This window comes from Lissotriton helveticus, chromosome 1_2 (assembly GCF_964261635.1).
Source record: "Lissotriton helveticus chromosome 1_2, aLisHel1.1, whole genome shotgun sequence".
Taxonomy (NCBI): Eukaryota; Metazoa; Chordata; class Amphibia; order Caudata; family Salamandridae; genus Lissotriton; species Lissotriton helveticus.
In genome coordinates this window covers 192,030,750-192,053,671 of record NC_136058.1, presented here as the reverse complement: position 1 = coordinate 192,053,671, position 22,922 = coordinate 192,030,750, and the positions used below count along the sequence as shown (strand labels likewise).

At 49.3% G+C, this 22,922-nt stretch overlaps 1 protein-coding gene and 1 long non-coding RNA gene across 3 annotated transcripts in view; one reads left to right on the top strand and one right to left on the bottom strand.

Annotated features, from left to right (window-relative positions):
• Positions 1-14,285, bottom strand: part of FAF1 (Fas associated factor 1) — a 1,925,838-nt gene extending 1,911,553 nt beyond the window's left edge. The window contains exon 1 of one of the 2 annotated variants that reach the window (XM_078671305.1): positions 14,030-14,285. In XM_078671305.1, coding sequence (XP_078527431.1) covers positions 14,030-14,074 — 45 coding nt within the window. In that variant the 5' untranslated portion in view covers positions 14,075-14,285. The remainder of the gene's footprint in view (positions 1-14,029) is intronic. The other variant, XM_078671297.1, reaches the window with a different exon arrangement.
• Positions 14,286-14,541: 256 nt separating this feature from the next.
• The window catches only part of LOC144807822 (uncharacterized), a 134,933-nt gene continuing 126,552 nt past the window's right edge, over positions 14,542-22,922 (top strand). Inside the window, exon 1 of the long non-coding RNA XR_013606463.1 lies at positions 14,542-14,741. This is a non-coding gene — a long non-coding RNA (uncharacterized LOC144807822). The remainder of the gene's footprint in view (positions 14,742-22,922) is intronic.

Genomic DNA, 22,922 nt, shown 5'->3' with positions numbered 1-22,922 from the left:
TGCCATAACCGTAGCCAAAATGTTAATACGAGAACTAATACCTAGGTTCGGGGTTCCAGTCACTATTGAATCAGAGAAAGGAAAACATTTTCAGAATGAGGTAATCGATCAGCTCTGTAAAGCATTTGGAATCACTCAAAAGCTGCACTGTGCCCATCGTCCAGAGGCTTCTGGAGTAGTAGAGCAAATAAATGGCACTATAAAATCGAGATTAGCAAAAATGTGTGACTCTACTGGCATGAACTGGATAACTGCCTTGCCTCTTGTACTGATGGGACTCAGAAGTATTCCAGACCGAAAAACAGGCCTAAGCCCCCATGAGATCCTGATGGGAAGAGTGATGAGACAAGCATGGGTACCAGGATACAAACTGTTAAGCATTACTGATGATTTGGTACTTGAGTACTGCAAGCAACTGGGTGACCAAGTGCGTTCTATCTCTCGCCAGATTGGGGAAGACGCCGTCGCCAACCCGACAACTCCAGTTCACAAGTTGGTTCCTGGTGACTGGGTTAGAATCAAGAAGCCTACTCTTTCAAGTTGCCTTGCACCGAGGTGGGGAGAAAAGCGCCAGATAATACTGGTGACCACGACAGCAGTGAAGTGTGCAGGCGTTCCCAAGTGGATCCATGCCAGCCATACACAGAAAGTAGATCCAGACGAGGAACCTGGAGCTGAAGGTTGTCCAGCTGAGGGGTCTGCAGACGCCGGTCCTGAAGTAGCTGATGACGAACAGTCGAGCACCAGCCAAGATGATTGGATACCCATAATCGACTTAACTGAAGACCCAATCAGAACAAGAGAGCGAACCCAAGAAGATAGAGAGTGGAATAGAGAGGAAGAGATAGGCACAGGCGAAGACCCTCAGATCATTGAGATTCACGTCAAATCTGAGGAAGAAGAGGAAGGTCAGATAAGGACAGAACAAGTGATCGATACTCCTCCACTGACTCCTGAAATTAAAAAGGGACAGACTAGAACTAGTGTAAACGTTCGAGCAGAAGAAAATCAAGAGATCAAAGTGCTTGAACAGGATCAGATAGAATTAGAAGAACGTGTTCAGGACACAGGAACAGAGACACTCGAAAGCCAAAACCAAAATTCACCTGAACCAGGCCAGCTTAGTAACCAGGCAGAAGAAATAGATACAAGACCTGGGACTAGTCAGACAGGAAGGGAAGAGACAGAAACAGAAGTGCCACAAACAAACGAAAATAAAAGAGCGTTAGAAGAAAGCCAAAACACAGTGCCCACTAAAAGACTCAAGAAAAAGAAAAATATTGAACCAGGATATATTAAGAAACTGAGACTGAGAATAAAAACAGTAGAAGAAAAACTTGCAGAAAGAAGGAAAAGTCCTCGAATTGCAGAACAAACTGGAGAAGGCTCCAAAAGAAGGAGTGATCGAATAAAAAGACTGAACGAAAAATACCAAGATCCTGAATGGACATTTTTAATTTTGGAGGATTTTGAGGATCTTGATATAACTGACGAAAGTGACGGAGAACCGATTGCTGATCAATCTACAGAAGAGGAAGACTAATTAACCTGAAGTTGCGCAGAGTAAGCTAACTGTGCAAAGTTACAAAGAGGGGTTGAGAAATCTTCTTCTGAACAAAAATGTCTGATTCAAACGTGAATGGAAGGCCTAGGCGCAGTTGTTGCAAAACATGCTGCCGAGTATGTATATGTAGCATAGTTATAGTGATAATAATTTGGATAGGACTAACAGTTTTCATTCCTTATATGGTAAGCAAAAATACTAATATTGACCCTACTCAGACTGTGACCACTGACACTGAAGAACTGACAACACGAAGTGTAGAAAGACGTGAAAAAGCACTCAGACAAACAAAACGAGACTTAGAAGCATCAGATGAGGAAGGACTACATTATCATGGAGTTAGAAACCAGACACAGTTAAATGTTTTCGCTAATCTTTTAGTGCACTATGTAGAAACTATGGAGATAGAAGACTGCTATGTCTGCATGAAGCTACCTACTTCTGTAGCTGAAGGCGTGACTTATCATCACCTACCTTTGACTTATGGAATTTCCTGTAGCATTTTAGCTAGTTTATTTTACAAAAGAGGACCATTACAGTATTACTATTCTAATTCAGACGTGATATTTTCTGAACTTCCTATACGTGGAAATCTGAATCCTGTACATACCAAAAGTGACGTTACCCGTTATATGGGAGAATACTTTCTGACTATAGGTACCATAGACTTGAATGAAGCACACAGAGATAACTTGACCTGTTCATTACATGAACAAGAAAAAATATTTTTAAACATGGCAGAGAAAGGAAGGGAGAGTTTCCAAAGAAAAGCTAATGACAAAAGACAGAAAACTCCTAAATGGGCTGAAAACATGGAAGGCACCTCAAATGGTGGGAGTGGTCCTGCTTTTTTGCTGGATTTCGAAAGGAAAGGAAAACTTTGTCTTCACCGCGAGAAGACTAGTTATTATAATAACATTTTCATTGGTTCCAGTCAATGTGAACACAATTACAAGGTAATTGGAGGTTGGGGTTTCAAAAATGGGTCAGAACCTGTGTTTCCCGGAATTTATTATATATGTGGAAACAAGGCTTATTTCAAATTGCCGGATCACTGGTATGGAAGCTGCTACTTTGGCATTGTTTTCCCGAAAATATACCATGTGAAAGAAATTGCTGGAAGCAATGAAAACACTAATGGCTTAGTGCGTAGTAAAAGAGAAAGGGTAGGAGAAATAATGGGTAGTATTTTTAGTGCACTGATACCTGGAGTCGGAGTGGTTCTGAACACACACAGAATTTGAAAATTATCCACAATAGTGGATGTGTTGTCTACTGACACAGCTCATGGATTCCTGCTGGTCAATACCGAAATGGTTGCAATCAGATCAATGGTTTTGCAGAACAGACTTGCGCTGGACACCTTATTAGCAAAAGAGGGCGGAGTCTGTCGGATGCTGAAGGCGCAACATTGTTGCACTTACATACCGGACAAAAGTGTACAGATCAAAAGATATGTGAAAAACATTACTAATTTGGAAAAGGAACTCAAACCACTGGAGGTTGACAGTGCCTGGAAGAGACTTGTCGATGGTCTCTCCAATGTAGGTCATTGGTTTGCTAATTTAGGTAGAAGTTTATTGTTTAAGGTACTGATGCCAATTGGAGTGATAGGTCTCATCATTCTCCTCATATTCATCTGTTGCAAATGTCGCAAAAACACAAAGAAATACACGGTGGATAGAAGGGGTGTAAAACGGAGTGTGGATGAGCTTGAATTGGAAGAAATGAATAATCAGATTTACAAAAAGGTGAAAAATTCTCACCCTAGCAAAGATGTGAAAGAGAAATTGAATCGCTTGTTGGAAGAGATTGAGATGCATAAAGTGTGAGAAAGTTGGCATCTGGTTCCATTTTTATTTGTGATGATAGTAAATATCATCAAAGAGGGGATTGATAGAGCAAGATTTCGCATATTTCGCGACTTGCTTGAGTCATGAACCTCGAATCTGTTATAACCCGGTAACAAAATTGTATGTTGTACTAATTTTCCTTCACTTTTGAATGCGCGTGTATCTTAGTGATGCTTGCCTATGTGTTTTACTAATACGATTAATCTGTGTCCTTAAAATGGCCGCCGTTTGGAATATTGCTTCTGCGCATGCGTTAGTCACACTCACGTGACGTGACGTAGTTGTAATTCTGGAGGGAAAGGGTGCGCATGCGTAATAGCCACAAGATGGCTGCTTGTGTAATAACGTGAAGCTTGTGCAGATGCTCTCGTGTTATTGTGTATTGCACTAATATATAACTGCATAGTATATTTTTATAGTGGTAAACCATAAGTACAAGATCATGATATATAGTACATACATTAATTTCTATGTTTTAATTTGTTTTCGCTTACTTTTCATGTACCACGATAACTGGGGGGTCTGACCAAACCGAGAACCATCTTGAAGGTCCCTTCTGCGCATGTCGTGCAGCCAGAGAGAAATGTCCTTGAACAGTGGAACTCAGCCAGCTGGCAGCCACAGTCAAGATGCTCCTGTGAAAGCCACCTCTGACCTAGGAGGATGGAGCAGAATTTGTTCTTCGTTTGTAACAAATGTAATTCTTCATTGTATTCTGTGAAACTTTTCGTGGGAACCCCAATCTTGCTAGGCGGATCCCTAGTATGTAAATTTAGGCTTACAGTAGTCTGTTCTGATTGGTGTGTTAACCTAGCCTACTTTGGGACCAATCGAAATTGGGGATTCTGACACTTTGCAACATTTGGGGGTGGTACACTGACCCAAAACAGTATATCTAGCCTAGGTTCAGCTAGAGAAATTGTCTGACTTGTCTGAATAGCTGACCTGTCACTGACCCAACGCACTCAATAGGTGACTGAATTTACAGAGCGCTGCAGAGCACTCTGTCCGAAATTGACCATAGATTTTTGAAGGTTTTACTAAACCTTAAGTGCTGGCGGAGCACTTTGCTGGGGAGTTCGCTAACCCAATCGGGGTTCTGACTGATAGCTGCAGAGAGGGTGGAGCGCAGGCGTTGCTTCCAAACTGCGGGTGCTGGTCGTGCCTTGGTGGTCCTGTCCTGATCCTAATCTGGGTTTCCTGTCCTGACCTGGGGTGTCCATTCTGCACCTGTTGTCCCATTGATGACTGCTATTCCTTGGGGTATTTCCTGTCCTTGACTGATCCGTGGCCAGGGTTGGTTTTCACACCATTCTAGGTAAATATATAGATAGGGCTGAGAACTCTATACTGCACCTTTCTATTTTCTGTCTTTGCTTCAATAAAGACATACCTTTGCACATGTTATAATTTCCATGTTTTCGCAATCTACTATATGAATGACCATTGAATTTTTCATAGCATGTTCCTATGTTACCCTACCTTTTAGAGCACAATTCTCTCCATACTGTTTATGAATTTAGATGTGGTTTATATTTTCTCCTGAATTCTATTCTTGAAATAATATTAGAATTATAGCGTGTTCCGCTTTTCACCCTTCCGATAGATGTATAGGATTCCTAATTTTCCTCTCATATTTCATGAAGTACGTCCCAATAGTATAATTCTAGTACATGCAATAAGCTTGCTCATTTAGAGATGTCTATTCTTGAGTTTCAGTTTTAAGTCTACTTAGCGTGTTCCCTGTCGCACTATTTACAACTTAAATGATTGCCCTTACACTTTTCTTGTATGGTTATGTTCTTTTCGTTATCTTGATTATCGATTGTCTTTTAACTGTAAGCCTAATACTCACAGAAACTGATTTCTAGATAAAACCTTTAAAACTTCTCAGTTGTCCGTGGTCATTTTATGAATTTCAAAGGTATTTTTAAAGTTGGGTTTTGTATTTTGTCTACTTTTCTTCACAGCTAGCTCCCTGATCCATTGTGGTCATAGGTACCCGTAACGGTGGATTGGTAAGTCGGGTACACTAGAAATAAAAAAGAAGGAATCAGGGTTGCTGATGGTAGGTTTGTGAGGTCACCTGATTAATGTATATGGTGAATTGAAATTTATGGGCCCGAAAACTATATGGTGAAATTATTTGGTCAGGTGACCCCCGATCTCTATCATCTGCGTGGCATGACGCGGGAGTGCTGCAGGTGGGGGATCTGTTCGCGGATGGCCGCGTTATGTCTTTTGAGGACTTTCGCGGCACACACCATGCCCCGGGAGGACTGTTCCTCTTGCATGCCGGGGTGAGACGTTATATTACAACGACATGGGCGCCGAACGGAGACGAACCGCAAACGAACCCGCTGCTCACAATGCAGTACCTCATGGGATCGGGCAGTCACCTGACGAAATGGTTAGCGAGTGGTATAAGAACGGGGAGGGCAACCTTGTTACAACCTCTCCGCGACAAGTGGGAAGGTGATATAGGGAGAACAGTCAGGGACAAGGAGTGGGAACAAATTCTCAAATTCCCAAAGACAGTGTCGAGGAACCCAAAATTTAAATTCATCCAACTTATGGTCCTACAAAGGGCGTACCTAACACCCCATCGCTTACACGCAATGTTCCCTAACACGGCTGACACCTGCCCCCGATGTGGCGCGGATGACGCGCGGCTGCTGCATATGTTGTGGAGCTGCCCAAAGCTGGGGTACTATTGGAAGACGGTCCATGATGTTTTGCTTGGGCTGGCTCCTTCCAAACCGTACGCCTCTTTGGAGTATACCTTACTGGGACTGGGACCTACTGAACGAAAAAAAAGCGTAGCCACACGTTTTACTAACCTAGCCCTACTACTTGCTAAGCGTGCCATAACAATGAGATGGAAGTCGGCTAGACCGCCGGACCCGGAGGTGTGGAGGACGGAGGTGGTGCGCTGGGGGAAAGCAGAGGGTCTGTCACTACAGCGCGAAGAGCGTAGGGGCCTCAGGAAGACACTAACATCTTTAGATTGGAACGCTATGATAGAGGCCTTTGATGCGGGTGGGGGCACTGCATCTTGTGCGTCAGCCTCTGATGGTTGAGATGAGAGATGGTATGCTCGGAATATGTGGGACTTCCCCTATAACCGATGCCACCCCATGCAATGGTGGGTATAAGCAGTACCAGGTGCAGAGTACGCAGAACATATATGTATCATATTGTATATAGTCCCCCCTAGGTTTGTGGCAGATAACTGTTTGCGAACTAGATATGATCAATTGAGTCCCGTACCGTGCATGTTTTAAAATGTCTAAATGTAAGTGCCGGGGGAGGGAATGATTGGGTGGGGGTTGTTTACAAGGGATAGTTGGGATTATGCAAAATGAAAATGTCCAACATATGTTTCACTATTACTGACGAGTGGGAACTGCAAAATACGAAAATTATACTCACAATGGCGCTATTGTAATTGTTCTTGCTTAATCTGCTAATAAAAAAGATTTTCAAAAAAAAAAAAAAGGAATGGTGCCACCCCTTTAATACTTAGAACAATTTATTTTCCTATCGGTTTCTCTTAGCTCAGTGCTCTGTACAATCCTAATCACTGTCAGTTTCCATCAATAAATGTGTGGTTACAAAGCTACATGTTTTGATTAAGGAGTTGGAAGTGTCAACCAAACAAAATTCAACTTTCTGCGCACCACGGTCACACATTTACAAATGGTTTTGGGAATTAGTGCCCTTTTTTCCCTAACTTTATCCAGATTTATATTGTTGCCAATATATTATGTTATTTATTATCCACTTAAATGTGTAACATCAAAGAGGGGCAATGTATTTTATTGGACATAGCTTTGTAAACATCAAATATGAACATTGGGATTCTTCCTGGGGTGGATCTGGAGTTATCTGGGGCTGCACTGTATTGCAGCCTCACTTAAACTGCAATACAATTCAGTCTCATGGACCACTACCTAAACTGAAGAAAAAAAATCTTTAAAACTTTTCATTTTTTTTCCTTTAAAGAAAAGGGACTGCATTTCTTTTTTCTTGAATGACTTCCTTATTTGAAAACAAATCACAGGCAGTGGTCTGCTGGCACCAGCAGGCCGTCAATCCGGTGACGGTTGTGAATCATAGTGGGTCGCAATTTGAGACCCAACTCATTAGTATTTATGAGGTAGGTCGAATTGCGACCCACTAAAGTTTGGTATTTTGCAAACAGACCTATTAGTGCATAGGCCAGTTCACAAACTACCACAGTGGTCGCAAAAATACTGTTGGCAAATTGCAACTAGTATTTTGCGAACCAGTGCTTCAAACATCTGGCCCATACGGCCTAAGAGGAAAGACATCACGACACACTCTTCCTAAGTGTGACACATACTTGGGTGCAGGTAAACTCTCAAGAGTGCCTCTGTGATTCCACTTGACCGTACTTATTAGGAAACAAGCACTGGAAAAGCAAAAGTTCTCGACTACGCAATAGCTATTGGCTTTGACAATGTTGTAGCCATATTGTACACCAGTGTGTCTGCTGTTCAGCATGCCTAGCAGTTAGTGGCATAGAGGAGAGTGGTGTGACAAAGAGTGGCGTGGAGCGTCAGTGTTGTGAAGTAGTACAGAATGGAGTGGTGTAGAAAGGAATGGTGTAGAGTGGCTTACAGTGGAGTGTCACAGTGAGATGGCATAGAGTGGTGTAGACTAGAGCAGTGTGTTGTGGAGTTAAGTGGAGTGACAGAGGGAGTGTCGTACAGTGAAGTGACAGATTATTGTAGAGTGGAATGGCATACAGTAGGGTAGAGAGACATGGAGTGGCGTGGAGTGGCATAGACTGGAGTAGAGTGTTGTGGAGCGGCATAGAGTGGAATGGAGTAAGAGTTGTAGAACGGGACGAGAGGAGGCATCGCCATCGTACACAAGAACACCATCCGCATCTCGACTAACTCCGACGAAACCTTCACCGCCGCCGAACACCTGCACTTCCAGATACACACCGACCCCAGGACCACCCTCCGAGGCACCCTCATCTACAGAACCCTGGGACCACGCACACAATTCAGCGAAGACATCACAGACTTCATCAGCCCGCACGCCCTGCCCTCCGCCGACTACATCCTCCTAGGGGACCTCAACTTCCACCTGGAGAACAACAACGACAGAAACACCACCGCCCTGCTGGACAACCTCGGACTCAAGCAACTGGTGAACACTCCCACCCACTACGCCGGTCACACGCTCGACCCTGTCTTCTCATCCAGCAAGCACATCTCCTTCAGCCACGCCTCCGGACTCCACTGGACCGACCACAGCTGCGTCCACTTCACCTTCAGAAAAACTACAACCCACCACCACCCGCAACAGGTTCCCCGCCGGAGCTGGAGCAAGATCACCGCCGAGCAGCTCACCGCCTCCCTCAGCCAGAACACTCCCACCAACACAACGGACCCCAACGAAGCAGCCAGCAACCTCACCAAGTGGCTGACCACCTGCGCCAACGACCTCGCACCACTCAGAAACCCTCCCAGCAGACCCGGCAGTAAGAAAACCCCCTGGTTCACCGACGAACTCAAAGAATCCAAGAAGAACTGCCGCACCCTCGAGAAAGCCTGGCGGCTCGACCAGACCACAGACAACAGGACCGCCCTCAAGCACGCCACCCGCAAACACCATCAGCTGATCCGCACCACCAAGAAGTCGGCACTCAAAGAACGACTGGACAACAACGCCCACGACAGCAAGGAACTCTTCAGCATCGTCAAAGAGTTCTCCAACCCCAGCGCCGGAAACAACGACATCACTCCCTCGCAAGACCTCTGCAACTCACTCGCCTGGTTCTTCCACCGCAAGATCACCGACATACACAACAGCTTCGACGCACAGACCACGCACCCTATCACCGAACCAGCGCCCGCCACCACCCTCTGCAACTGGACCCCGATCAACACCGAAGACACCACCCGCACGGTGAACTCCATCCACTCAGGATCACCAACCGACCCCTGCCCACACCACGTCTTCAACAAAGCCGACACCATCATCGCACCCCATCTCCGGGACATCATCAACTCCTCCTTCCACACCGCCACCTCCCCGGAGAGCTGGAAGCACGCCGAGCTTACCGCCCTCCTGAAGAAACCAACGGCGGACCCCCACCGACCTCAAGAACTACCGTCCCATCTCGCTCCTTCCTTTTCCGGCCAAAGTCATCGAGAAGACCGTCAACAGACAGCTTGCCGCCTTCCTCGAGACGAACGGATCCCTCGACCCCTCTTAGTCCGGGTTTCGGGCCAACCACAGCACCGAGACCGCCCTAATAGCAGCCACCGACGACATCAGAACCCTGATCGACAACGGGGAAACAGCGGCCCTCATCCTTCTGGACCTCTCTGCGGCGTTCGACACCATCTGCCACCGCACCCTAGTGAAGCGCCTCAGCAACATCGGAATCCGAGAGAAGGCACTGGAGTGGATCATCTCGTTCCTCGCCGAAGAACCCAGAGAGTCCGCCTCCCCCCGTTCAGATCCGAAGCCACCGAAGTCATCTGCGGCGTACCACAAGGATCCTTCCTCAGTCCAACCCTCTTCAACGTCTACATGAGCCCCCTCGCAGCCATCGCACGCCAACACGACCTCAACATCATCTCCTACGCCGACGACACCCAGCTGATCCTCTCCCTCACCAACGACCCCACCACCGCCAGAGCCAACCTACATGAGGGGATGAAAGACGTCGCCGACTGGATGAGGAACAGCCGCCTTAAACTGAACTCAGACAAGACGGAAGTCCTCATCCTGGGGTCATCAACCTCCGCCTGGGACGACTCCTGGTGGCCCCCGGCCCTAGGCACCGCTCCCAAGCCAACAGACCACGCACGCAACCTAGGCTTCATCCTGGACTCCTCCCTGTCGATGATCAGACAAGTCAACGCCGTCTCATCTTCATGCTTCAACACGCTGCGCATGCTCCGCAAGATCTTCAGATGGATCCCCACCGAAACCAGGAAGACCGTTGCCCAGGCTCTCGTCACCAGCCGACTGGACTACGGGTACACCCTCTACGCCGGAACCACAGCCAAACTTCAAAAAAGACTCCAACGCATCCAGAACGCCTCCGCACGACTCATCCTGGACATCCCTCGACACAGCCACATCACCGGACACCTGAAAGACCTGCACTGGCTCCCAGTCAGCAAGAGAATCACGTTCAGACTCCTCACCCACGCACACAAAGCTCTCCACGACCTGGGCCCCAAGTACCTCAACGACAGCATGACCTTCTACACGCCCACCCGTCAGCTACGATTGACCAGCCACGCCCTCGCCACCGTTCCACGCATCCGCAGAACCACCGCCGGAGGAAGATCCTTCTCCTACCTGGCAGCCAAGACCTGGAACTCCCTCCCCACCCACCTTCGGCAAACCCAAGACCACCTCTCCTTCAGAAAGCAGCTCAAGACCTGGCTGTTCGAGCAGTAACACCCCCCCTCCCCCAGCGCCTTGAGACCCTCCCGGGTGAGTAGCGCGCTTTACAAATGCCATGATTGATTGAGAGTGGAGTGAAGTGGTGCAAAGTAAAGTAGAATTGAGTGGCACAGAGTGGAGTTCAGTGCCACAGAGTGGAGTAGCAGAGTGAGAGAGGAGTAGAGTAGCGTAGAGTGCAGTGACAGAGTAGAGTGATGAAGAGTAGAGTGATGAAGAGTACAGTGGCATAGACTGGAGTGATGCAGAGAAGAGTGGCATAACGTGTAGTGGCATAGAGTGCAGTAGAGTGGCATAGAACAGAGTGGTCCGGAATAGATTGCAATGATGCACAGGAGAGTGGCCCAGAGAAAAGTGTTGTAGAGTGCAGTGGTGTAGATTAGAGAGATACAGAATGACATTGAGTGCTGTGGTGCAAAGTAGTTTGGGGTAGAATGCTGTGGGGTAGACTGCAGTGGAGTAGAGTGCACTGGTATGGAGCAGAGTGGTGTAGAGTGCAATGGCATAGAGTGCAGTGGTGCAGAGTACACTGATGTAGAGGGCATTGGTATTGAGTAGAGCGGCGTAGAGTGCATTGGTGAGAGTGGCATGGAGCAGCGTAGAGGTGAGGGTGCAGTTGATTGGGTATGGTGGAGAGTTGTGCAGGGTAGGGTGAAGTGGTGTGGGGCAGAATGGAGGATGATACAGGGCAAAGAGGAGTGGTGTACAGTGCAGAGGTGCACGGAGTTCAGTGGTGTAGAGTAGAGTTGCGTGGAGTACAGTGGTGTAGAGTGGAGTACAGTTGTGTAGAATGATGTAGAGTGCATTGGAGTACAGTGTAGTGGCATAGAGTTCAGTGTTGCAAAGTGCAGTTGCGTGGAGTAGAGTGCAGTGGCGTAGAGTGGACTGCTGTAGAGTAGAGTCGTAGAGTGGAGCAAGTAGAGTGGTGTAGAGTGCAGTGATGCGGAGTTGAGTGGCATATAGTAGAGTGGAGTGGCGTGAAGTGGAGAGTGCATGGTGTGGTAGCACACTGCCATTACAGATAGCACATTCTCAATTATAAATGCCATTACATTTGCACAGAAATACAGTTTAACAGAAAAAACTACACAGCGCACAAAAGATAATGTGGGGAAATTACATTACCTAGTGTATTGATTTGTTTTGATAGTATTAAAATATTTGTTTCTACCATACTTCAGAATTACAAAAAAGTGCTCTATTTGTGCGTTCCTAATTCTGATCGATTCTGAAATACCTGCACAATTTATTAACAGACATTTAAAATGTTGTGTGCTACAAAAAAGACTTTTCTTTCACAGCAAGATTGTCACAAAAATTCTATCACTTTGAAGTAGGAGAAGGAAAAGTAAACACCAAGCATCCTCAGAAGACAGAGCCTGACATTTGACCTCTGTGTTTAAATGCACAGCAAATGCAACTAGCTAAGAACAATCTTTAAAGGCCTGTTCACAGAAAATGAGCACTCGGAAGAATACAGTAAATAAGCTTCCCTCCGTGGAATGGATGGACTAACACTGAACGACCTAAAACAAATAAAGCCAGCAAATGGAAAACAAGCAAATTGGAGTGACAAACCATAAAGCCATAGTAAGCAATGAGCTGAATGCATTCCCAGGAAAGCTTTTCGAAAGTCCCCAAGATATCTATAGCAAACCAGACAGCTGCGATGGCTGATCAGCTTTGACCTATAAATTGCCAGTGGTCCGTGGGACATTTACACTGAGTAATATAGAGCGACTTACTGCAATTTCTGCTGGGCGCTGCTATGAAGGCAAACAACTAGGAATACCACCCACTTCCTTGGGGACGTTGGAGTCCCTATAAGATGTCCAGCCCCTGAAGAATAAATCTGCACAATGCTACATAAAAGCTACAAAAACTGTGTACATTCAATGGTGGTGTCTTGCCTGAATTCTTAATGGAGGAAGATTGCACAGCACTTCTAGTGTAAAGGCCTCAAAATCAGTGCTGTAAACCAGAACTGCCATCCCATTCAAGGTCAACCAAAAGAATTTACATATAAAAAACACACACATCATGGTTTATCACCTCACAATGGAAACATAGCCCATATTACTACGATAGGCAGCCAATCTTCTTTTACTCTAATGGCTGACACTAACCCAGTGAATTCACTGGTTCTGTGTGTTAGGTTTGTCGGTGGAAAACTAGGCACTAAAGTATGGTTGACAAAGTTTAGCCAAGGAATCACATTTTGTGTATTGATATGGGACACCCCAACTAGGAAAACACATGGCCATAGACTCCAGGATCAGTTTTCAACTGCCAGGTGTAGAGTCCTGGAACCAGAGAACAGTTTGTATACATATCATACACCACACAGACACCCTCGTGTACAAAGCCAAGGATGCTATAGTTCGAATGAATATCAATCGAATGAATATCAATCGAATGAAACTAAACTGATATCTTCAAAACGGTTTCCACTAGATGGCTTCGCAGAACACCTGCCTGTTTGTATGCAAGCACCACAGGCATATCAAACGGGACCCCGCCCACGCCAAGGTTATTAACACCCAAGTAGTGGGCACCCGTTCCTTGTGAATAAAGCACATGAATGCCATATGGGTACCCACAGTTCCACAAATCCTTCCAAAGGTGCACGCGGACAAACTCGTGGAGAATCTAAAATCCTATGACAGGAATATTAATATATGTTGAGCTTGCTTGGAAGATTATTTCAACACAACATGCCAATCACAAAAAGCATGACAATGCAAATAAAATCTGAGATTGCTGAACACGTAGTCCCAACATCTGCTGTGAAATTCCTTGCTACCGGTGCTCGAAATGGAAATATAAGAATATCTGAGAATACCTATTTGTTTTAGAGAAGTGTCATTACTCTCCCACTAAAACTATTCGACACCTCATGAGAAGTGCTGGCAAGCTCCGTTTCAAATTAAACAAGTGCAGCTACCCAATTCCTGTCAGGATGTCTATTTAAAGTCAGGACGGACAATCGTTGTTGTATGTGGCAGTCTTCTTTGTCCCTCTGCCAGGTTAAATCTAGATGAACCTCTGCTGAAGGCAGTGCCTTATGTTGGCCGCAGCGTCTGTCATGTCGGAATTAATGCAATATATAAATCCTACTAAAACCACAGACCCATACTTCATTCCCATGTACCTGGAAGTCAGCAAGGATCATCTCCCGGTCCATGTTGGAGGCCATGGCGACGGTGACTGTGCGGGGGGACGTGCCAGGCGCTCATGTACACCGAGAAGCCTGGGTGAGCAGGGTAGGAAGACCTGGGACAGAGCAGGAGGGACAGCTCATACAGTTGCTTATGCCGGCTCGCTTTCAGATTGCAATACTGAGTTCAGAGCTGCCACTGGTTCCCATCACAGGAAACGACCCAAGCGATTACGTCGGGTCACGTGACAAGCACGTACCATCTCACACCGCAGCGCCCTGAATACATGCCCCGCCTTCGGCCATGACTTGCTATAATAACAGCATGTTCTACTCTTTTCGCGTTCCAATTGGTTCAGCCTGGCACTAAGTGGGCGGCGCAGAGAGCGAAAGGACAGTAGAGGCAGACTGAGGGCCAGAATGTCACTCGCAAAACACAACATTTCCAGCTTGTTGGTTTGTATATCCGGGTCACTGGTGTCGACTTTGACAAAGTCAGCCTGGAACTTGTCGTTGTCAGTGGTATTACTATTCTGGACCTTTCTACCTGTGTGAGTGTTAATTGGGTGCTGTGCTGATTACAAGTGTTCAACTCGCATGTTGGGTGCTTTAAACTCCGCGTTTCTGGCAAAAGTTCCCTTCCAAAGTAACCCAGCATTGTCAACGCCAATAGCGTTTTGCCGATGCAGACCTACCAACTCACACGGTAAGCACACGATATCGCCCCCCTGACACACAGACGCTGAGGAAGCAATATCACACGGTGGCAAGGAAAACGAGTTGAAAAACACTCTAAACAGTGGATTTTATAATGATGTTCCGATTTTCAGATCGTTATTGGAGGCTTGGGGTGCCGAACATCATTAAGGCATGTGTAAACATCCCAGGACATCGGCACCAGGAATCTTTGTTTTCTTCTTTTTGGAGGATGGGGCTTGAGGTCCAGGTGGGGGTAAAAATGCCTCTTAGGTACTTTTCCGCTGGAGGCCCGCCCTCCAAGGTCCCGTCCCCCTCCTTACAGTGTTAGTTGGCAAGTATTAGGGTGACCTAACTTCCCGGTTTCTCGTGAAGTGTCCCGATTTCCCGACACTTTCCTCCAAACTGAATAAATGTCCCGGTTTTTGGATAGTGTCTGGGATGAGCACAGAAATGTCCCTATTTTTGAGTAATGGCTGAGTACGTACTGGTGTTAAAGAGATGTGCGCATGCTCACTTCTCACTACTGGAGATGTTACGGTGTGACCACTCCAGATGAGTTTGTTGTTGGAAGGGAAAACCTTTAAAGAGAGGCATTTTCTCTCGGGATCTCGCTTCTCTTTCTACAACACAGCAAGAATGTCACTATACCAGCCATCAGGCCAACAGCGTGTCCGAACCGCCAGCATGACCCTTTTCACTGCAGACAAGAGGTCACTGCCTGTACCAAAATCCAGCCAGCCACCAGTGTAAACTGTAGTCCTACATCTATGTTTATGACCTGTCCATGTTTTTTGTTTTGGGAATCTGGTCATGCTACAAGTATGCAATGTTGTTTGGCGATAAAATGGTTGTTGCTAATGCAGAGCAGCATATGCCAAAAAAGCATATATTTTGCATCATGAACCACATCTTGATGGTGATGTATACATGTACCGCTCAGCCCTCCACAGGGCTTGGTCGCCCCACTCACTGCTGCCGCTCCTGCCTGCCTTTGCCGCCTCCTGCTTGCAGATTCCTTCGCTCACTGCCCGCTGCTCCTGGGAATTTCCCGCTGCTCCTAGGAATTTCCCGCTGCTCCTGGGAATTTCCCGCTGCCCGCTGCTTCTTGGAATTTCCCGCCGCTGCCTCCCTGCGGCCCTGCCCCCCTGTGATTCCATTCGCCGCCCCGCTCCCGCCACCCAGCTGCTCCTCCCCCCCGGCTCCTTACTTATGACGCCCCCAGAGCGACCGTGCAGCGGACGCGCGCAGCGGGAGCGCCGATTGAGCGCCGAAGGCGTGCCAAAGGTAAGCCCGTCTGCGCCTGGCCCGCGCCCAGCGCCAGGACCCCTGGCCCTCCCCGCCGAGGCAAGACGACCCGACTGACCTACGACGCCGCCACTCTCAACGCACTCAATGCCGGCCGGACCCACGCCTGCTGCCGAGCCACCCCGAGACGCACCCACGGACCCTTCACCTGCTGCACCTGCAAGTTCACCTGCCTCCGAACCTGCCCCGCACCTGCCAAGACAAACACCAGCAGCAACCACCTCAAGTGCATCCTGATCAACACCCGCTCCGTCCACAGACACGCCGTGGAACTCTGGAACCTCCTCGACGCTACATCACCGGACGTCGCCTTCCTCACGGAAACCTGGATGAACGCCTCCTCTGCACCCGACATCGCCATCGCCATCCCGGACGGGTACAAGATCATCAGGAGGGACCGTATCAACCAGACCGGAGGTGGCATCGCCATCGTCCACAGGAACACCATCCGCATCACGACCGACGCCAACGACTCCTTCGCCGCAGCCGAACATCTCCACTTCCAGATTCACACCGACCCTAAGACGACCCTCAGAGGCACCCTCGTCTACAGACCCCCGGAACCACGCACACAATTCAGCGAAGACATCACAGACTTCATCAGCCCGCACGCCCTCCCCTCCACTGACTACATCCTCCTCGGGGACCTCAACTTCCACCTGGAGAACAACAAGGACCGCAACACCACCGCCCTGCTGGAAAACCTCGCCAACCTCGGACTCAAGCAACTGGTCAACACCCCCACCCACTACGCCGGCCACACGCTTGATCCCGTCTTCTCTTCCAGCAAGTACATCACCTTCAGCCACGCCACCGGACTCCACTGGACCGACCACAGCTGCGTCCACTTCAGCTTCAAAAGATCCACGACCCACCACCACCCGCAACAGGTACCTCACAGGAATTGGAGCAAGATCACCGCAGACCAGCTCACCACCTCCCTCAGCCAGAGCCCACCCGCCAACACAACGGACCCCAACGAAGCAGCCCGCAACTTCACACAGTGGCTGACCGCCTGCGCCGACGACCTCGCGCCACTAAAGAACCCTCCCAGCAGACCCAGAAGCAAGAAGGCATCCTGGTTCACCGACGACCTCAAGGACTCCAAGAAGACCTGCCGCACCCTCGAGAAACCCAGAAGGATACAAAGTTCCCCGAGGGAGGGGGGGGGGGGTTCAGTGTGGAGAGGTAAATGAAGAGTGTCCAGTCAAGGAACTGGGAAGTTCCTCTGTCGGAACTAGAGAGCCTCACACACCCAGAGCGTTAGGTGTGGAAGTGCAGTATGTCCTCAGTCCAAACAATGTAAAGAAATCAGACTTACGGACTCCTTCACATGGAAACTCATTAGACACACCAACTGTCTCAGCACTAAATGCATCTACCTCCTGATCTGTCCCTGTGATAAATTTTATGTAGGGATGACTATGAGACAAGTAAAGTTGAGAATAACGGAGCACAAAAGCAACATACGGTGCTCCAGGACCCACACGAGACTTTATGAACACTACCAACATCACAACCATTCTGCAGACAGCATTCAATGGTTAGTGCTCGAGTCCCAACCAGCCTTGTCCAGACAGGCACTGTTTAAACTGGAACAGAGATGGGTGCATCGCCTACAGCTGGACACAGTAGGACTCAACGATGCGGTCCCCTGGGCCTCCGTTTCTAGGTGAACTCCTATCTAGTTCTGGTACATCCCCTACCCATGCTTGACCAACAAAGGTGAGCATCAGTGATTAGTGGCCACACAACCCCTCCCCCATCCAACAACCCTCCGCCCCCCAGTTCCCCTTCCCCTCCACTTAAACGGTCATGCAGCCTCCCTGCATGAGTGGTGATCTGACTGGACCCCACACTTATTATTTAATCAGCCTGAGCGGTACACAGCACCCTATGTGCCCCAAGCAGTCCACACGTCCGACCACTGCTCGCATCAGTGACCTTTTCCAAAATGGCCACCACGACCGCCACCAATCTATTCCGACTTCTCTAGTTTCTGGGTCCCCGGTGCGCATGCGCATGACGCGCGACAATCGCCACTGCATCCTTCAACATGGCCGCCACGATCGCCACCCTCTCCTCCGGGTTCTAGGTTCCCGGTGCGCATGTGCATGACGCGCGAGAGTCGCCACTGCACCCGTGGCGCGTGCAGATACGATCGGCCAGCCTTCTTATAGGCGGTAACCACTGGGACCCACCACCAGTTGCTCCGCACCCTGACCAGGTGCCGCGAGCGTGAGGGGTAGGTGTGTCCACCGTCCCAGCGCCCGGACTGAGGTAAGCCCGCTCTCTCCCTCTCGCTGTCCCACCCTTGTTTTTTCCTTTTTTTTCCCTTCCTTCCCCTCTCCTTCTCCTCCCCCCCCCCTTCCCAACCACAATCACACCAACTCTGGCAGCCTCGCTACCCAGTTGAGTGCGGGCTCAGCCTACAGCTCTCCCGGGGGCCCCCCGCCCTCTTGCCACTCTACGGACGTCGGCTCAGGAGGTAGGGAGCGTCCTCCTGCACCTGTCCCTAATCCCACGTATGCCCATGAGTCTGTATCCTACGAGCTTTGGCTTGTTTTGTTTTGTTTTCACGCGGTATTCCGCTGGATTTCGGTGCTTACTACACTTGCGCCTACAGACGGTGGGCGCGATTTGTCACATGGCGCCCTCCGTGCGGACTGTGCCCCACGCTGGGGACGCCTCTAATATGCAGACTCCCCGCTTAGACAGAGGCTCTGCCTCCATACCCACCAGATTACCAATTCCGTGTTACTAGGCATTTTTACCTGGGAGGGCCACTAAGTATCCACCCCTGTGCCCTCTAAGCGCTTCTCACTGATTGTTCCCGGGACTTCCCCCCTCGGGGGAGCCCCCATTACCAGGCACTTATGACTTACCCTATGTCCCTTATTTTACAAATGCATACCTGCCCCTCCATATTCCGCAGGTATTACCATCAGACAGCGCTGGCCTCACGGGAGCATACTGCGAGGCCTATGTTACTCTCCCTAAGGGTAAGAACTTTCCGCTTTGTCTTCCTTCTTGTCTCCCTGGATTGGGTGCTACATGGATAGATTCGGCTTCACAGCTAAGATTTATTTATTCACTACATTCTGAGGTCTCCATTGAGAGATTATAGTCGTGCCATACTTAGACCAATTATGAATGGCCTGTATGAATGTACTCCCTGCACGTTTCCCCCCCATACCCCACAGTGTGGAGAGCAATAGACCTAAAGTCACCTTACACTATCTCAATGCATAATCATACTCTTGAGATATGGCCTAACTTGCTTTCTTTGTTTTTCCTTCAACTCTTAGGTCGCCTAACTAGAGCAGGACCCCAGGCCCTCTTTTTACCCGACCCAGTGAGGTTGTATTTGCTTTTTACCTTTCGAATGAGCTTTTTTATCACTCTTTTTCACGTGTAGTACTTTGTCTTGGTCCTGACGAATCGCCGGATGGCGAGAAACATGTTGACCACACCAGGTGGTTGAGTTAGGGTCTGAATCCTACCACAGTCTCTAGCTCCCCTCTCACCCCCTTTTAATTAGGGAAGCAGCCACGCCAATAAAATCCATTGTGGACTGGTTACCCTATTTTAATATTCACTCACTCTGCACTGACTACACCACCTTCCTTCTGACTCTCACACACCATCGGCAAGGAACAAAAGAACTCCGTCAAAAGGGTGCCTTCTGGCACTCCGTCAGACATTGCAGCGCCGGTCTGACGAGGAGCAGTGAGCCGATGATGACACTGGACACCCTACAGTCAGGGTGTGTTCCACACCTAACGCTCTGGGTGTGTGAGGCTCTCTAGTTCCGACAGAGGAACTTCCCAGTTCCTTGACTGGACACTCTTCATTTACCTCTCCACACTGAAACCCCCCCCTCCCTCGGGGAACTTTGTATCCTTCTGTGTGCTCTAGACTTGGACATGTACACTGGACCCCATTAAATATCGTCCGCTCTTAAGTTCCTCTTGTTGTTTAAAAGCACCCTCGAGAAAGCCTGGCTCCTCGACCGGACCACCGACAACATGACCGCCCTCAAACACGCTACCCGCAAGCACCACCAGCTCATCCGCACCACCAAGAAGAAATCCCTGAAGGAACGACTGGACAACAACGCCCACGACAGCAAAGAGCTCTTCACTATCGTCAAGGAGTTCTCCAACCCCAGCACCGGCACCAACGACATCACTCCGTCACAAGACCTCTGCGACTCCCTCGCCTCGTTCTTCCACCGCAAGATCGCCGACATCCACAACAGCTTCGGCGCCCCACCCACGCACCCAACCGTCGAACCAACGCCCCCCACCGCCACCCTTCGCACCTGGACCACGGTGACCACCGAAGACACAGCCCGCACGATGAACACCATCCACTCCGGATCACCGACCGACCCCTGCCCACACCACATCTTCAACAAGGCCGACTCCACCTTCGCACCCCAACTCCGGAACATCATCAACGCCTCCTTCAACACCGCCACCTTCCCGGAGAGCTGGAAGCACGCCGAGATCAGCGCCCTCCTGAAGAAACCTACAGCGGACCCCACCGATCTCAAAAACTTCCGCCCCATCTCGCTCCTCCCTTTTCCTGCTAAAGTCATCGAGAAGATCGTCAACAGACAGCTGACCTCCTTCCTCGAGACGAACGGATCCCTCGACCCCTCGCAGTCCGGCTTCAGAGCCAACCACAGCACCGAGACCGCCCTCATCGCAGTCACCGACGACATCCGGACCCTGCTCGACAAGGGGGAAACAGTGGCCCTCATCCTCCTGGACCTCTCCGCTGCGTTCGACACGGTCTGCCACCGCACCCTAGTCCAGCGCCTCAGCAACATCGGTATCCAAGAGAAGGCACTGGAGTGGATCATCTCGTTCCTCGCCGGTAGAACACAAAGAGTCCGCCTCCCCCCGTTTCGCTCCGAGGCCACTGAAGTATTCTGCGGCGTCCCGCAAGGATCTTCACTCAGCCCCACCCTCTTCAACATCTACATGAAACCTCTCGCAGCCATCGCACGCCAGCACAACCTCAACATCCTCTCTTACGCCGACGACACCCAGCTGATCCTCTCCCTCACCAGAGACCCCGACACCGCCAGAACCTGCCTACACGAAGGGATGAAAGACGTCGCCGAGTGGATGAAGGACAGCCGCCTGAAACTGAACTCGGACAAGACGGAAGTCCGCATCCTGGGATCTTCGCCCTCCGCCTGGGACGACTCCTGGTGGCCCCCAGCCCTGGGCACTGCACCCAAGCCAACCGACCACGCATGCAACCTGGGCTTCATCCTGGACCCCTCCCTCTCGATGACCAGACAAGTCAACGCCGTCTCCTCATCGTGCTTCAACATCCTGCGTATGCTTCGCAAGATCTTCCGCTGGATCCCGACCGAGACCAGGAAGACTGTCACCCAGACACTCGTCACCAGCCGACTGGACTACGGAAACGCCCTCTACGCCGGAACCACAGCCAAGCTACAGAAAAGACTCCAGCGCATCCAGAACGCCTCCGCCCGACTCATCCTGGATGTCCCCTGACGCAGCCACATCTCCAGCCACCTGAGGAACCTGCACTGGCTCCCCGTCGACAAGAGGATCACGTTCCGGCTCCTCACCCACGCACACAAGTCTCTCCACGACCTGGGCCCCAAGTACCTTAACGACCGCCTGACCTTCTACACGCTCACCCGCCAGCTACGGTCCACCAGCCTCGCCCTCGCAGCCGTACCACGCATCCGAAGAGCCACCGCCGGAGGAAGATCCTTCTCTTACCTGGCTGCCAAGACTTGGAACTCCCTCCCCATCCACCTTCGGCTGACCCAGGACCATCTCGCCTTCAGGAAACAACTCAAGACCTGGCTGTTCGAGCAGTAGCATACCCCTCCCCCCAAGCGCCTTGAGACCCTCCCAGATGAGTAGTGCGCTATACAAATGGCATGATTGATTGATTGATTGATACATTCATCACCTGGAACTGTCAGCTGCTGGCACCACCCTGTCTCAACATAAACAAAATGAATCCACTCTTATGACGGATTGGGTTTCCCAACTATGGTTAGGGGCGCCCAGTGTTGGTAAAATACCCCTCACACACCAAAAGGACCCTTGGTGTCATGCTTCATCATTGGGGTCTTCGCACCCCTCTACGGGATGCGACGTGCTACGACCTGCGACTACGCGGGAGCACTTGTTCACTGACTATGTGGGGTGTGTGTGAGGGTTTTTGTTTTTGTTTTATGTGCGTGAGTGGTGAGGTTATCGACGAGTGATGTTTAAAAAGTGCCTGGCTCGTGGGGTAATCACAAAATAAATTTTAATGGGCCCCCGGGCTGGTGCTATTAAAAGGGGTGATTAAATGGAGGTGTGAAATGCAGGACAATGTGCATCACCTCCTGTGTGTGTGTGTCAACATGTTTCGGAGTGTGGAACGCCTTCTTCAGGACGGGGTACACAAATCCCCACCTTACTCACGTTTCTCTACTTTAAAAATGTGTTATTTACAAAAGTGAGATATGGTGCAGGTTATGCAATGTACCTACAATTTCGCTTTTATTTGTCGCTATTCAGCTGACCTGCAGAAGAAGGGGATAAACATTTTTTTGTGGTAGTCCACTTCTCTGCTTCCAGAGGTACAGTGACCTGTGGGAAAAAAAGATCAATATGTGCGGGCTTCGATCTCTAGACAAGATGTCATTCTATGTGTGAAATCGTGCCTGGCGTGAAAAAAGGAACAATGACAAGACACACAAACACTTAACATAAAGCACACACTCTATAAAACTATCACACTTTCAAGGGTTAACTTGGTTGTGCATCAATTCAGCTTCTCAAAGTTGTTCTAAAATTAAGGGTTTGTAGTTAGTGCAGAGAACGTTATGAAAGGC